The sequence below is a fragment of the Aspergillus heteromorphus genome (assembly GCF_003184545.1).
Source record: "Aspergillus heteromorphus CBS 117.55 chromosome Unknown BO70scaffold_41, whole genome shotgun sequence".
NCBI classification, from domain to species: domain Eukaryota; kingdom Fungi; phylum Ascomycota; class Eurotiomycetes; order Eurotiales; family Aspergillaceae; genus Aspergillus; species Aspergillus heteromorphus.
In genome coordinates this window covers 45,658-60,064 of record NW_020290446.1, presented here as the reverse complement: position 1 = coordinate 60,064, position 14,407 = coordinate 45,658, and the positions used below count along the sequence as shown (strand labels likewise).

Here is a 14,407-nt window from a genome sequence, read left to right as displayed (position 1 = left end):
TGAAGTAGGCCACCCCGCGCTGTGAAGGGTAAATGCCTGACCTGACCTGACCTGACCCTCACGCGAGGACACAGTTCTTCAACATGATCTGTTCGATCAGTTTCGCCCCCATCTGGAGTAACCCCCCGTGTGATAACAGGATCCAAGTCAATCCACTCAGCAAACCGAACCGGGTATCTCCCTCCTTCTCGTCCCTCATATCACTTCCCAATCCCAATCCCCCCCCATTCGAAGATTTAAGACAGAAGATCAATCTCCGATCTGAAATTGCATATGCCGATAAAAAAAAAAAGAAGAAGAATCAAACGAAGAAGATTGATTACCTCTTCCCCTTCCCCCCTTCTTCTTTCCCTTCCCACCTTTCCCAGCTCCAGCTCCAGCTCCAGCCCCCGTCTCATTCTCCCCAGTCGTAGTAGAACTTCCGATAGCAGGCGCCTCCCCCATCTCCACGTCCCCTCCTCCCGTCACTGCAGTAGCAGCAGCAGCAGCATTCCCCAGCCCCAAGCCCTCGACATCCGAGCCGGCCGCTAACTTGCCCAGCGAGGTGATCAGGCGGCCCACTTCGGCGCCCTTGTTGGTTTTGTATTTCAGGCAGATGCCGGTGGTCGGGTGGAAGGTTTTCAGGACAAGAGTGGCGACGGGGGGTTTGGACGGTGTTGTTGTGGTGTTGGTGGGGGTGGGATCATCTTTGGTTGTGGTGGTGGGTGATGAGCGTGGGAAGGTGTATTTTGTTGTGATTCTCTGGGGGTGTTTGGGTTAGTTATTGGAGGGGGGGGGGGGGGGGTTAAGAATGAGAGTTCAGAGGTAAGATGGAGGGGCGAGGGAGGGGGATGAAGGTATAGGTGGTGGGTGAGTGGGTGGGTGACAAGCTGGATTGGAGAACGTACCGCGTCCGGGTAGGCTTGGAGGAGGAGGGCGGATTGTTCGAGATAGGCTTGGGCGGTGGGGAGATACGGCATGGTGGCGGGGTGAGGGAGGGTGAAGTTGGTTAGGAGGGAGAAGGAGGAAGAGGAGGAGGAGAGCAGATGAACTGCGCGGGATTTGTTGCGGCCGGTCGGAGGTGAGCTGCGCTGCCCAAGGGCGGTGAGCCTCCACTACTACTACTACTACTACTACTACTACTACTACTACTACTACTACTACTACTACTACTGCTGCTGCTGCTGCTACATTCACAATACTCTTCTGCATCATTATGTATCTCGTCAGTCGTCCCTCATCCCACCGTGTCTCCGTCCGCTATTGTACATCCATCCATAATTACATCCCCCCCCCCAACCCAATATCCAATGGCCATGGCCCCATATACACTCCTAATTGATCGGTTGCCCGCAGCGCACACACACCAGTCGCTGCCGTCCATTCCGTCCCTTGGTCGCCCGGAAGTTCGTCCCCGGCAGTGCTCGCACTTGAGCACCTCACTGTCGTCCCCATCCGCGTCCCCGGTGGACGAGGTGCAGTCGCTGCTCAGCGCGCTCCCCAAACTCAGCTGCCGTTCGCCGGGGACCGACAACCGGTGCGGGCTAAGTAGCCCATTCCCGCGCGTCTGCTGGCGACTCTGCACCGCCCGCGCGTCCTGCGCGATCTTGTTGTAGAACGCATAGCTCTGGTCGCCCTGCAGCCACAGCGGGTTGTCCTTGTCGCCGCCTTTCGCGAACCGCGTCGCGGCCGACCCCTGGTCCGCCTCGTCGCCCGCCCCCTGCCCGTTTCGCCGCGTGGCCTGGCCGCTCGACCGCCGGCTGTCCATCGACGTCTTGTACACGGACGTCGGGGACGAGGTGGTGACGACGGACGGCGCGTCCGGTCGCAGGGCGGATGCGAGACGTCCCGGGCTGGCGTATCCGGGCCCGTCGCGGATCGACTTGTGCGGCGATGGGCTGCGCGTGCGCGGGGTGCGCATCCCCGACCGGCTGCCGTGCCGGATGACCGAGTTGCGCCAGGAGATGATCCGCTCGGACGGGGTCTTGCTCAGCGAGTCCTTGCCGATCGACGAGGCGATGCTGTGCCGCGCCGAGTTGGTGCGGCGCAGGATGCGGCGCGAGATGGTCGAATGCGTGTCCCAGCTATCGTAGCGCCGCTTCTGGTACGCGCAGTCCTGCCGCAGGACCTTGATCTTGCCCGCGTAGTCCGCCACGATGATGATGTTGCCGTCCGGGTGCGTCGACCGCGACAGGTACGTCGGGGACTCCTGCGCCAGCTTGCTGGCCCCGGAGCTGCGGTGGGCGCGCCCGGTCTCGCGGTCGGCCTGGCTCACCAGCGTCACCGGCGGCGGGTTGCAGATGTCGTAGATCGGATCCTCCGAGAACGCCAGCACCTGTTTCGCCCGCGCCGGCGCCATGATGGCCGCCGTCACCATGGCCGACTGCGTGTCGAAGATCTCCACCGCGCGCTTGTCGGCGTCCTTCTCCGGGGGGCCCGTCGGCCACACGTAGGTGCGCCGGTCCTCGCTGCCGCAGATGATGTGCTTCCCGTCGGTGCAGAACGAGGCGCGGATCTGGCTGCAGGTGTTCTCGTTGCCCCGGAACTTGGCCTCGAGGGTGCGGTCGCGGAAGTTGTACAGGCGGATGCGGGAATCGTTGCTGGTGATCAGCAGCTTGACCTCGCCCGACGGGTCGCCCGGCGGCACCGACATGGTGTCGATCCCGGTGATCTTGCTGCCCTTGGCGTTGCGCCCGCGCGCCGAGCGGACGTGGATCTGCCCGACGGCCTTCAGCCCGTCGGTCTCGTAGATGTTGCACAGCCCGTTCAGCGTGCCCGCGACCGAGTGGCGGCCATCCGGGGTGAAGGCCACGGCGGTGATCAGGTCGGGGACGGTGGCCACGAACGCCACGCTCTTGTCGGGGATGCTCCACAGGCGGAGCTTGGTGTCCAGGGAGCCGGCCAGGAAGAAGCGGTCGTCGCGCGGGTGGAACTGGATGGAGGTGACGAAGTCGCTGTGCTTGAAGCAGCACAGGCATTCCGGGCGGCTGACATGCCACAGGCGCACGGTCTTGTCCATCGACGACGACAGCAGGAAGTTGTTCTGTGGTCCGCATTAGTGATGCCGCCCTGGGGATCCTCCGTAGTCAATCACATGGTACCTTGCTCCAGCTGAGGTCCAGGATGCTGCCCGTGTGGCCCTCGTACACCTGGACCGGCTGGCTCTTGAACACCTGCGCGTTCAGACGGGGCGGCGCATCGTCGCCGTCGCCCTCGGGGTCGTCCGAGTCGCGATGCTCGGGTGCCGCCACGACCTGCCAGACGCGCACCTTGCGGTCCTGGCCCGCGGCGGCGAGGTACTTGCCGTCGTTGGAGAAGACCAGCGCCCAGATGGCCTTGCCCGTGTTCTTCTCATTCTGCGGACCGGCCGTGGACATGGCGGCCTCCCGCTCGGTCCCGCCGGCGGACTCGTCGGCACCGTCCAGCTCCTGGGCCAGGAAGACGCGGGTGAAGGTCTTCTCCTTCTTGTAGTGGGCGCGCACGCGGATGTACTTGGGCGGGGGCGGCAGGCGGGGGAAGAAGCCGATGGGCTGGGGGGCGGCGTCGGGGTCCATGCGGGTGGTTTCGGGGTCGGAGACATCGTCGTCGTCCTCGTCGTCGAGGAAGTGGTCCTTCTTCTTGCCGGGGATGATGCGGCTTAAGAAGGAGACGCCTTTCCTGCGGGGAACCGGCCAGCGGGGGTCAGCGCGGAGTGTCTGGGAACGGGCCCGAGGAAAAAGCAACGCGACGGCCCCGGTGACCCGGCTACCAGGCGGGGTTGTCGCATCACCTGCAGGAGCAGAAGAAAGACAAGCACACTCACTTCTTCTCTTTCGGGGGTTTCTGGTGGGGGTGGTGTGGGTTGTTGGGGTGGTGCAGCAGCACGGGGTCCCCGCGACCGGGGCCATGGTCGACGGAACCGCGCGGGTCACTGCCGGCGCCTAACTCGGCCTCGGTGGAGGCACGGCCCAGCAGCTTGAGGGGGATGGACTTCTGGGTGTTGGTGCGCTTGATGATGTGCTGTCGCGAGAGGGCAGGTCAATCAGCGGTCGGTGCTCCGGGAAGCCACGGGACCACGCAGAGGTCGGGGTCTGAGACTGGGTCTTACTTGGGAGAGGGGATCGATCGCACTGGAGTCGGCGCTGGCGTGGTGGAAGAAGGTCGGGGAGGAGGCGAGGTTCTTGACGGAGCCGTTGCTCTGGATCGGGAGGGGACGGGAGGTGCGCGAGGTGCGCGAGTCGCGCGAGTCCCTCTTGGTGGGCGGCGGAGGATTCCCACTGGAGACCGACGCTGATGCCAGATCCGACACGGAGCCTGTTGTGCAGGAGGGTCGCAGGGTTGGAGTCAGCGACGTGTTCGTAAAGCGGTTGCCCGGGGGGATGGGAAAGGATGAGATGGCACGTACCGGCCGGGGGGAGATTCTGGGAGGAGCGGAGGAGGCCGGGAATGGGGGAAGTGGGACTGTAATCGCCGCGATGGTGAAGGGACTGGGGGGAAGGGCTATAGGGACTGTTGTTGGAGTTGGAGTCTTCGCGGTGGTGGTGGTGGTGGTGATCGTCCACATTGCTGGTGATGATGGCGGGGACGGTCGTTGCCGGGGGGCGGCCGCCTCGCTCGTCGCGCATTCCCTCCGGCATGGCTCGGAGTGGTGGGCCGGGATGGGGGCATGTGGGAGTTCACAGGAGGGAGAGAAGAAAGACGGATAGAGAGAGAGAAAGGGAGAGGGAGAGAGGGAAGGAAATGGGGAAGAGAGAGAGAGAAAGAGAGGGAGAGAGAGAGAGAGTAAGGGAGGAGGAGGAGATTAAGCAGTGCCGCGGATGGAGAGAAAGTAATTGGGAAATGACATCAATCAGGGTCCGCCCGGGTTTCGGCTGCCAGAGCCGGACCAATTCTTCTTATTATTATTTTTTATTTTTTTTTCTTCTTCTCTATCTGGATTCTAGAAGGAAGGAAGGATAATATCGAGAGAGATATCTGTAACTATAAGACCTGAAGGCCTGAAGGCCTGAGGAGTGAAGGCACCCAATTCTTTCGTCTCCCGTGACTGTCTTCTTTCTTTCCTTCTCTCTCTCTCTTCTTCCCCACTCACTCCCTTCCGTTCCCGAATCCACCCTTTTCGATTCGACTCGACTCTCCGGTTCGAGGCCTGAGCTCGACCCCGTCCAACTTCCACCAATAGTCAATCAATCAATTAATTCATCTTCCCCTGCTCGTGGATCACCTGCACCTCCATCGCCGTCTCGTCGTCCTTCGCGTACGCCACCTCGTACACCCGATACCACGGCCGTTGGAAGAGCCCGTCCAGCGCCTCCAGCGACCGGCCCGTCGTGTCCTGCATTATACCAGTTACATTTGGAAGAAGAAGAAGAAGAAGAAGAAGAACAAGAGAGACTAGACAACTCACCGGCATCGCCACGAACACGTACCCCAACGACACCAGGCACACCCCCGCGAAGAAGGCAAACGCCCCCCATTCCTGCGTCGCCCCCAGCAGGTCCGGCGTCGCCCGCGAGCACCCAAACGCGAACAGCCAGTGCCCCGTCAGCCCCAGCGACACCGCCAGCGCCCGGATGCGGATGGGATATACCTCCGACCCGATCAGCTGCGGCATCGAGAACCACCCGATGATCCACCCCACCCCGTGCAGGAAGATGGCCGCCAGCGCCCCCGTCGCCGCCCGCGACCCCGACGACTCCCCCCGCCCCGCGACACCCCCAGGTAGGCCGCCAGGTACACCAGCGTTGTGCACTGCAGCGTTATCCCCGTCATCAGCGACCGCCGCCGCCCGACAAAGTCCACCACCACCAGCGAGAACACCAGACACGTGCCGAACTTGACCACCGAGTACACCCCCGTCGTCAGCGCCGCCGTCTCCCCCGACATCCCCAGGTACCCCAGGATCGTCGGGAGATACTGCGTGATCGCGTTGGCCCCCGACCATTGCGAGAACAGGTGCGCCATGAACACCAGGAAGAACCGCCGCCGGTGATCCACCGGTCCGAACGTCTCCTGCACCAGCCGCCACTGCGACACCCCCGATACCGCCTCGCGCTCTTGCAGGATCTGGAACTCCATCATCGCGATCTCCGCCACCACATCCGCGTGGTCCAGCGGCAGGCGCCGCAGCCGCGACAGCGTGGTGACGGCCGCCGTGCGCTGCCCGACGTACAGCAGCCAGCGGGGCGACTCCACGCAGGCGAACGTCCCCAGCCCCCAGATCGCGGCGGGGAGCAGCTGGATCAGCGTGGGGAGCATCCACTGCGTGTCCGTTCCGGCGTAGGCCTTGGTGACGCCGTAGTTGATGAAGAAGCCGAACACCACCCCGAGTTGCTGGCAGCACGAGTACTGGATGGTGAGGAGCCCGCGGATCGTCTTGGGGGCTATCTGCGGGCGGGTCAGCCGGTCCCTGGACGGGTCCCAGATCACCTACCTCGGAAATATACATCGACGGGATGACCGTGGTGCCGCCGGCCCCGAGTCCGGCCACGATCCGCGATGCATACAGCCCCGGCAGGGACCCGTTGCACAGCCCCTGTCCCAGGATGCCTGCGGCATAGACCAGGGTGGAGAGTCGCAGCGTCCACCGTCGTCCCAGGCGGTCGTTGAAGGGCAAACACTAGAGTGGGGAGTTAGACCGTCTCGTTGACGGGAGGCCGGGGTCGACGTACGATGAGACAGCCGACCGCCAATCCCGCCGTGAACATGGACACGATCCAGCCTTGCGTATTGGCATATTGCTCGGGGGATTGCTGGTCCAGCCCGAATTTGGTCCGAAACCGCGACTGCACCACCAGCGATCCGATGTTCCCTGCGCCTGCTGAGTGCCGTTCCGGGGGTTGGGAGGGATGACTTACCCTCGTCGAAGCCCCTACCCACGCCAGCAAAGGCGAAGATGGTGGTGTTCAGTAGCAGATACCAGTTGAAGACCCCGCGGGGGAGTCCCGGATGGCCTGGCGGGTTTCCGTGATGAGCCCCATCGTTGGATGTCCACCGAACTGGCCCCCCGGTCGCCTTATACGTCCGTCCCGGGGGTGCGGCCAAGGCAGCCAGGGTGCGGCGGGCGGGCCAAATGGCACAGGCTCTGGGTAGGAAAATATCGCATGACTGCACGGAGCGAGGCAAGGAGTTGTCCCTCGCGCATGGGGGTTTGGCTGTCCGCCCGGGATGCCCGATGGCCTGTCTGAGTGTCTGGGAGCTCTTATCGGCTGGGCTCCACATTCCACGAACCCTAGACTGCCGGGTTTACTCTATATGCCCTGGTCCGCCAGGATAATGCGATCCTCCAGGTGTAAGGGATAGGAGACCCCATCCATGACGAAAGGGCCTGTGTCCCATTCTCCGGGCTCGGGCTCTTCCCGGACGAGCTGGATCCAGCCGTACATGGAGGCGTAACCGTCGAAGGTTGGGGTGGAGCGGACGGTAGCGTGCATGACAGGGAAGCGGATGAAGTCGGTGATGGGGTTGTCGGGGAAGAGCCGGAAGAAGCCGAGGCGCTCCGGGTGGGTGCTGCGCGTGAGGGTCGCGGTCAGCGTGAGGGCATGGCGATGGGGGACGGGGATGGTGACGGTGAAGGTCTGAGGGGGGTGGAGGTGGCGATCATCTTTTCATTTTCTTATTTTTTTGGGGGGGGTTGACTTTTAAATATAGAAAGGGAGAGGGGGAGGAAGAGATGGATGGTTCTGCTGAGGGGGGTTGTAGGGTTTAGTTATATACATGCCAGTAAGCAATTAGTCCGTCCGAGGGCACTACTTTAGGACAGGCAGAATCATGCTGGCTGTCTCGTCAATATTTACGTCTCTCTGAATCTGACGATGCAGCATACCAGAATATAGATAGCCCACAACTAGACTGTTCTTAGTACTATTCCTCTCCGCTACTATGCAATAACTAATGTAGGGCTGGCTCTGGCGGGCGGCCGGCCGGCATTTCCCCGCTCTTTCTTCTCCTCTTCTCTTCTTCATCTTCTCCACCTCCTCCACCTCCTCCACCTCTCCACCAACCTTCACCCTCCGGTCCATCTTACTATTATTACCACGCCATGACCGATCGACTCTCCGAGCTCCGCTTCCGATCCGGCAATGCCTCGCCCCGCTACTTCAAGGCCTGTCGCGCGTGCCGCAAGCAGAAGATGCGCTGCGATGCCCGCACCACCGTGCCGTGTGCTCGCTGCCGCAACGCCGGCCGCGACTGCGTCCTCGACCCCATCCACAACCCCAATCACCCCATTCACCCCAACAACCCCAACAACCCCAACTCCCGTCAGACCTCCAGGACCCCCTGGCCCGAACATCATGCCTTCGCCAGCCCCTCGCCCCGAGAACCTGCAGTGCCCGAGGTCCCCCTCGACTCGCTGCCCGAATCCACCGTCGCCGAGCTGGGCTCTCCTCCGACTGCCGCCGAGAGACACGGCCAGGAGCCCCAGCAGCTGAGTCCCAATGAGATGATTGCCCCGGGCTCCGTCATGCACAGCATGTCCGTCAACCTCCTCGGCTCCAGCAGCGTGAGGACGACACCTGCCCTTCAGTCGGTCACATCGAAGAGGAGGACTCCAGCTGACTCGGGCCGGCGCAGATCTTTATGGATACAACCAGCAAAGCCGATCCGAAGAGCGATATCGTCGTGCGCGGCATTATCAGTGAAGAACGGGCCCGCGTGATGTATGACCGGTAGGCGATCCTCCGGCAAGAACCCGATCGGTTCAGAGTGGTGTTACTAACGGGTTGATGCGGGACGCATGCGCACAGCTTCATGGGTGGAAGCAAGAACTTCCTGGCCCTCTTCGACCCCATCCGGGACACCTTCGACTCCATCCGCTCGCGTTCGCTATTCTGCTTCTCCGTCATCATCTACCTGGCCAGTCGCGCCGTCCTGGACCTGCGCAGCGACACCCATCTTCAGCGCGTGCTGCAGGACGAGGCCCAGCGCCTGGCTGAGGACAGCTTCTTCGAGCGCCCCACCAAGGTGGAAACCGTCCAAGGCATGATCCTGCTGGCCGCCTACTCGGAGAAGACCTGGTTCTCCACCGCGCTCATCCTGCGCACCGCGCTGGACTCCGGCCTGGAGAAGTCGCTGGACGCCTTGCTCGCCCAGGAGAATGTGCCCCGCAGCTCGCTCTCCGCCTCCATGGCCGACCGGAAGCTGGTGTGGCAGACCCGGACCTGGCTGATCAGCTTCACCCTCGAGCTGGACGTCGCCTCGGGCACGGGTCGCAAGTCCCGCATCGACGCCGTGGACACGGTGAAGCTGCGCAAGTTCCTGGAATACCCGCTGTCGCTGCCGTCGGATATGCGCACCATCTCCATCATTGAGATCCACCAACTGCGCAGTAGGACCCCGTCTCGCTCGAGCCGGACTGAGTGCTGATGGCAATCCAGGCCAATTTCGTATCATCATCGAGAACGCCACGACGGTCCGCGAGATCGTCGCCGTCGAGCTTCCGGCCGTCATGACGAGGCTACAGACCTGGTGGAATACGTGGGATGAGTTACACGGCAGTGAGTAGATCACTGCGATGGATACAGAACGAAATCATGTGTTACTAACCACGGGTGCGCCCTCCAAGACAATGGATTCCATGCCGGAGCCTTCCAGCGCTGCAGCCTCAAGATGATGATCAACTACGCCCGAATCTTTGTCCTGTGTGCGTCCCTGGGTCGGATCCAGAAGCTCCAGTCGAGCGCCGCCGGGTCGGGGCCGGAGATCGAGGACAAGGATATCTTTCAGCTGTGGCAGTCCCTGGCCACGGCCATCATGGACCACCTGGCGTGCTTGATCCGGGAAGGCGCCTACCGATGCCAGCTCTCGTGGGCCCCGACCTATCCGGCTCTGACGATCGCCTTTGTGAGTAAGTTGCCCCCCCTTGGGCCCCTGGGCGGACACCCACTGGGGTCCCTGTCAGTTAACACGAGCCAGCCACCTTCGCGCTCCGCATTGCCCGCTGGCGCCCCGACCTGATCGACCAGGACTTGCTCCTCGAACGGGCCCATGTGATCTGCGATTTTCTCAAGCAGCCGCCTTATCCGGACATCCATCGCACCGTGTCCATCTTCGTCAACTACGGGCGGGCCCTGGTCGCCAGCCAACGGGGGCATGGCGACCTGTGCGCGGAGGGGCCCAAGGAGTTCGAGCCGGCCCACGCACCGCTGGCCATGGACCGGGATGCGGACGGGCTGCTGGGCGAGCTGTCCTCTGCCGCAGGGCCGCCGCCTGAGCCGGCCAGCGACCGAGCAGGTGCCATCACCACCCTCCCGGCCAGACTGCCCGGGCCCATGGAGGCGCCCAATTGGTCGCTGTGCAATCCGATTGCCGACTCGTTCGGGCTTTTCGAGGAGGAGCAGAACGACATCTTTGATTTCCTGCCCGTGATGCCCTCCATGCCGCAATAGCCTGCCTCTCCCAAGCACTCGGCGGTGTGAGGGGATTATAAATGACCTGTAAGCTACGAGGACTGCTTGTCGCTGCCAGTCCACACGTCGCAGTGGCGGCGAACAGGGCTCCCATGCCGTAGCCATCAATGCATGTGAGATGATAGCTCGCAGGCGACGCTTTGAGTTCAAAGGACCTGTCGCCCCGTCCCGGGGAGGGGCAGAACCATGGCAGCACTCGCTGTGCCGGCGTCCCCCCCTCGAGGGCTCAGAACCGGGGGTTGGGAACCGCTGCATAAGTGGTGCGGGATGATCGTGCCTGGTTGGGGGATGGCTGGACCTGATCCATAGAGTTTTCCAGGCCGTCTGCCCTGTCGTCCGGCTCCTGAACGGGCCCGTCGCCCGGCTGGGCCCTGGCCCCGGCCCCGGCCCCGGACCGGCCCCGGACGGGGAGTGGCCGCGATTGGGCCACGAGTATATCCTCACGGTCCAGATCGCTCGGGGAGCTCGCGAGCTGCCTGATAGATGCGCGGTTACACCGTGAGTCACGGCGTGCTCGCTGCTCCTGCTCGGTCTCACCGGTCCAGAGGAGCTATAAAGCCCACCTGGTCCAGCAATGGCCGGAATCCCGCCAGATAGAGAGCAGGGGCCAGGGCGTTGAACGAGCTTCAGATTCGGACTCATAGCACGCGCACACAGCACAGCAGTCATGGCGGAAAAGCAAACCTCCAATGCTCGGATCACCGATGGGGAACCGCCAGGTATGTTCCCAATGGTGCGATATGTATGCCCCTCATGTCTCTAATCCATTCCATCCCAGACCCCGACTATAGCTGGGGCAAGGAAGCCAGGCCCTCGACCAACCCAACGGATCCGATTGCCCAAGAAGGCAATGGTTTCAGGCTCACCCAGGTGACGCAAGACCAAGTGCTTGTCGACTTTGATCAAGGCTCTCCCCACAATCCAAACAATTGGTCGTTTGTATGTTGCTTCCCTATCGGAGGGTCGACAGGATTGAAGCTAATAGTCCCATCCATCTGCTGCCAGGGCAAGAAACTATACACTGTCCTAAGTGCCCTGTCCCTCGTCCTGAACTCCGGGATATCCTCATCCCTGCCCAGCAACATCGTGCCCGCGATGATGCGCGAATTCCATGTCACCGGAGACTCTGAGCAGGTGCTCCCGACCGCCATGTTTCTGATCGGATACGTGGTCGGCCCTCTCGTCCTCAGCCCTCTCAGCGAGACTATCGGCCGCAAACCCGTGCTGCTATGGACATTCACGGTGTTCGTGCTGGCGACGCTGGCCTGTGCCTTGGCCCCGGACTGGCCGGCGATGTTGATCTTTCGGTTCATCTGCGGCACCATGGGGGCGGCCCCCCAGACGGTAGTCGGCGGCGTCTACGCGGACATGTTCTCGACGCCGCGCATCCGCGGCCGGGTGATGACCTTTTATATGTCGGTAAGTCCCTGCATGTGGTCCCTTGCATCGCGAAGGAATGCCCGTGTAACCGATCTGCATGTCTAGGCGGCCAGCTTCGGCCCGATCCTGGGCCCGATTATCTCCGGGTGCAGCGCCCAGTATGGCTGGCGATGGACCTTCCGCATCGACCTCATCCTGACGGTCTGTAGCTGGGTCGGTGCCCTTTTATTGCCAGGTAGGCCATGGGTTGCGACCGGGTGAAGTGGCCGAGAGGAGCGCTGACCTTAGGGATGGACAGAAACCTTTGGGCGCGTGATCCTTCGGAAGCAGGCGATGAAGTGGAACAAGCAGTCGGCCAGCGACATATATGTTTCGCAGCGGGACGTCCACAGTGTCACCGTCAAGAGCAGTCGGATGGAGAATCTGACGCGGCCCATCACCATGCTTCTCTTCGAGCCCATCATCCTGTTCAGCGCCATCTACATATCCCTGGCATACAGCCTGATCTTCTTCTGCTTCCAGGCGTACCCCATCATCTTTGAAGGTAATCCATCCCCAGCCCAGATCCCCCGGGGGAATTGCCCTGCTGACCCGCGATGCGCAGACACCTATGGTTTCAGCGTCAAGGAAACGTCCTTGTGCTACATCCCCAGTAGGATCTTTATTCTTTATTCCCCCCCTTCCCTTCCTTCCCGTGACGATCGACTAACGTGTGCAGTCGGGATTGGCGCGGTGTCCTCGGGGTTCTTCTCGCTGTACTACGACATCATCTACGAGCGAGCCAAAGCCCAAGGCCGGCGCTGGACGCAGGTCCCCGAGTTCCAGCGCCTGCCGCTCGCCTGCGTGGGCGGGCCGTGCCTGACCATCAGCCTGTTCTGGCTGGCCTGGGCAGCGCGCCCGCAGATCTCCTGGGTGGTGCCGGTGCTGTCGGGGCTGTTGTTCGGGTTCGGGTACCAGATCATCTTCATCTCGCTGCTGACGTACGTGACGGACGCGTACCGGATCTACTCCGCGAGCGCGCTGTCGGCGTCGCTAATCCTGCGCAGCATCCTGGGGGCGCTCTTCCCACTGGCGGCCGACCCGATGTATGCCAGCCTTGGGGTGGGATGGGGCACGTCGGTGCTGGGGTTCGCCAGTGTAGCGTGCCTCCCGATTCCCCTGGTGTTTCTGTACGCGGGCGGCTGGATCCGAAAGAAGAGTCCCTTCTGTCAACGACTCCTGCGGGCGGAGGGGGGAGGAGCCAAGGAGGGCCAGCCAGAAGGAGAGGGGGTGTGAGTGGGACAAAAGTCATGGATAGTCATACAGGCTGTGGTGCGAGGATGCACCAGCTGGGGGCTGTTCTTTCTCTCTTCATTTCTACGTCTTTTTCTCGTCCCTGACAGCATCTGAGCGTGAGCGCCATCTCCCATAGACGTCCAGTTTCCCACACCTAATCAAGCATCCCTGATTGACACCAGGGGCGTCTTGCCATTCACTGAAGAGACAACCACCTTCGCTTCTCCTCTCTCTCCCTCTCTCTTTCTCTACTTCGCCTCCTCCACTTCACTCCAATCTCTTCCAGTCTCCCCCACTCACAAGTATTTCAACTGCACTTCGTCCTTGTCTTCCACCATGAAACTCCTCATCCTGCTCATCCTCAGCCTGGCTGTGCTGGTCTCGGCTCAGACTGCCGTGATCCCGATGCTCTTCGACGTGATCGACGGGGAGGAAACTCGCGTCGCGTCCATCGTCGGCAGTATGAGTAGAGCAGACCCTTGCGCCCGAGAGGGACCCCGTTCGCTAGCAAGTCGAGAGCTCACGAAGGTGGATCGTGTAGGACTTCCTCGAAACCACGTACCGCGTCAGCTGCCGCGCCGACGAGGAACTCACCCTCATCGCAGGGGGATCGCAGACCACGGTGCTGTATGGCGTCTCGACCGCCCAGATGTGAGTCCCCGAGCAAGCGATGGTGTGGGAGGAGAGAGATGGTGAGAGATGACACCGATATTGACCAATGTGCGCGATCTGTAGGTCCCTGACGGCCGTCTGCTCGGTGGACGACTCCACCACCTCAACCTTTACAACTACTCTCGACTTGGGGCCCATCGAAGTATTAGGGTCAAACCGTCATGACTCGCACCTACGATGAGGCCGACATCGCTCCCATTCTGGTTCCTGTCACTGTCATCCCCGGCATTCCGTCGGATACCCCCATGACCGGTCGTCCGACCGTGTCGACTACCGTCGGTGCGACCGTCGATGAGACGTCCAGTGCCACCACCGATGAGGGCTGGATGAGCATCATGACCACCGTCGCAGCCCCCAGCACCAGCAGCACCAGCAGCACCATCGCCAGCCGTGTGGCAACAGCATCGCGATCGAGCTCGGCGTCCCGAAGCACGGGGAACGCACCGCGGGCTACGGGAGAGGCAGCGAAGATGATGATGGCCGGGGGAGCAGCGGTGGCGTTGATGACTGCAGTCTGGTGAGGGCAGCAGATGGTGACGGGGATGCACATTGCACATGGTGTGTTAGGTACAAGGACAGGTCATGCATGCATGCATGCATGCATCGGGTATCATGTTCTTGTCGGTCGCGATCGGTGCTAACCCCCTGACCCGGTGGCATACATAGGTATTTCGTCGGTGCAGACCAATACAAGCAATGTTCTTCTGGCTCGACCC

General features: G+C 62.0%; 7 protein-coding genes across 7 annotated transcripts; 3 read left to right on the top strand and 4 right to left on the bottom strand.

The window, feature by feature from the left end:
- Nucleotides 1-249: 249 nt before the first annotated feature.
- Nucleotides 250-1,002, bottom strand: BO70DRAFT_345468 (SRP9/SRP21 family protein; the record flags this gene model as incomplete). The annotated part of the gene is made up of 2 exons (XM_025541501.1): nt 888-1,002; nt 250-741 (listed from the first exon to the last, which is right to left on the bottom strand). Exons 1-2 carry the CDS (start codon nt 957-959, stop codon nt 250-252), a joined length of 564 nt encoding a protein of 187 aa, XP_025394947.1. The 5' UTR covers nt 960-1,002.
- Nucleotides 1,003-1,051: 49 nt separating this feature from the next.
- On the bottom strand, nt 1,052-3,964 carry BO70DRAFT_169801 (WD40 repeat-like protein). Its single transcript, XM_025538360.1, has 2 exons — nt 3,081-3,964; nt 1,052-3,022 (listed from the first exon to the last, which is right to left on the bottom strand). Exons 1-2 carry the CDS (start codon nt 3,864-3,866, stop codon nt 1,217-1,219), a joined length of 2,592 nt encoding a protein of 863 aa, XP_025394946.1. The 5' UTR covers nt 3,867-3,964; the 3' UTR covers nt 1,052-1,216.
- On the bottom strand, nt 3,879-4,691 carry BO70DRAFT_366335 (uncharacterized protein). Its single transcript, XM_025544308.1, has 2 exons — nt 4,364-4,691; nt 3,879-4,272 (listed from the first exon to the last, which is right to left on the bottom strand). Exons 1-2 carry the CDS (start codon nt 4,593-4,595, stop codon nt 4,001-4,003), a joined length of 504 nt encoding a protein of 167 aa, XP_025394945.1. The 5' UTR covers nt 4,596-4,691; the 3' UTR covers nt 3,879-4,000.
- Nucleotides 4,692-5,149: 458 nt separating this feature from the next.
- BO70DRAFT_374590 (general substrate transporter) lies at nt 5,150-7,388 on the bottom strand (the record flags this gene model as incomplete). Its single annotated transcript, XM_025544979.1, has 8 exons — nt 5,150-5,290; nt 5,363-5,560; nt 5,671-6,338; nt 6,385-6,574; nt 6,627-6,766; nt 6,813-6,908; nt 7,186; nt 7,263-7,388. 8 exons carry the CDS (start codon nt 7,386-7,388, stop codon nt 5,150-5,152), a joined length of 1,560 nt encoding a protein of 519 aa, XP_025394944.1.
- A 698-nt stretch (nt 7,389-8,086) lies between these two features.
- BO70DRAFT_301323 (fungal specific transcription factor domain-containing protein) lies at nt 8,087-10,343 on the top strand (the record flags this gene model as incomplete). Its single annotated transcript, XM_025539705.1, has 6 exons — nt 8,087-8,458; nt 8,530-8,624; nt 8,703-9,283; nt 9,333-9,456; nt 9,558-9,802; nt 9,871-10,343. The coding sequence occupies 6 exons, from the start codon at nt 8,087-8,089 to the stop codon at nt 10,341-10,343; spliced, it is 1,890 nt and encodes a 629-aa protein (XP_025394943.1).
- A 595-nt stretch (nt 10,344-10,938) lies between these two features.
- BO70DRAFT_169710 (putative MFS multidrug transporter) lies at nt 10,939-13,371 on the top strand. The gene is made up of 6 exons (XM_025538359.1): nt 10,939-11,083; nt 11,143-11,303; nt 11,370-11,783; nt 11,850-11,979; nt 12,043-12,288; nt 12,349-13,371. Exons 1-6 carry the CDS (start codon nt 11,032-11,034, stop codon nt 13,017-13,019), a joined length of 1,674 nt encoding a protein of 557 aa, XP_025394942.1. The 5' UTR covers nt 10,939-11,031; the 3' UTR covers nt 13,020-13,371.
- On the top strand, nt 13,015-14,268 carry BO70DRAFT_366332 (uncharacterized protein). The gene is made up of 2 exons (XM_025544307.1): nt 13,015-13,670; nt 13,755-14,268. The coding sequence occupies exons 1-2, from the start codon at nt 13,356-13,358 to the stop codon at nt 13,854-13,856; spliced, it is 417 nt and encodes a 138-aa protein (XP_025394941.1). The 5' UTR covers nt 13,015-13,355; the 3' UTR covers nt 13,857-14,268.
- The last annotated feature ends 139 nt before the right edge of the window (nt 14,269-14,407 follow it).

Excerpts from the sequence above, each read along its gene's own strand:
- BO70DRAFT_169801 (XM_025538360.1), bottom strand. The coding sequence starts at position 3,866 with ATGGCCCCGGTCGCGGGGACCCCGTGCTGCTGCACCACCCCAACAACC. Across the intron at positions 3,023-3,080 it reads TGGACCTCAGCTGGAGCAAG|AACAACTTCCTGCTGTCGTC; the intron begins GTACCATGTGAT and ends TGCGGACCACAG.
- BO70DRAFT_366335 (XM_025544308.1), bottom strand. The coding sequence starts at position 4,595 with ATGCCGGAGGGAATGCGCGACGAGCGAGGCGGCCGCCCCCCGGCAACG. Across the intron at positions 4,273-4,363 it reads CCAGAATCTCCCCCCGGCCG|GCTCCGTGTCGGATCTGGCA; the intron begins GTACGTGCCATC and ends CCTGCACAACAG.
- BO70DRAFT_169710 (XM_025538359.1), top strand. The coding sequence starts at position 11,032 with ATGGCGGAAAAGCAAACCTCCAATGCTCGGATCACCGATGGGGAACCG. Across the intron at positions 11,304-11,369 it reads ATCCAAACAATTGGTCGTTT|GGCAAGAAACTATACACTGT; the intron begins GTATGTTGCTTC and ends ATCTGCTGCCAG. Across the intron at positions 11,784-11,849 it reads TGATGACCTTTTATATGTCG|GCGGCCAGCTTCGGCCCGAT; the intron begins GTAAGTCCCTGC and ends CTGCATGTCTAG.
- BO70DRAFT_366332 (XM_025544307.1), top strand. The coding sequence starts at position 13,356 with ATGAAACTCCTCATCCTGCTCATCCTCAGCCTGGCTGTGCTGGTCTCG. Across the intron at positions 13,671-13,754 it reads GGCGTCTCGACCGCCCAGAT|GTCCCTGACGGCCGTCTGCT; the intron begins GTGAGTCCCCGA and ends CGCGATCTGTAG.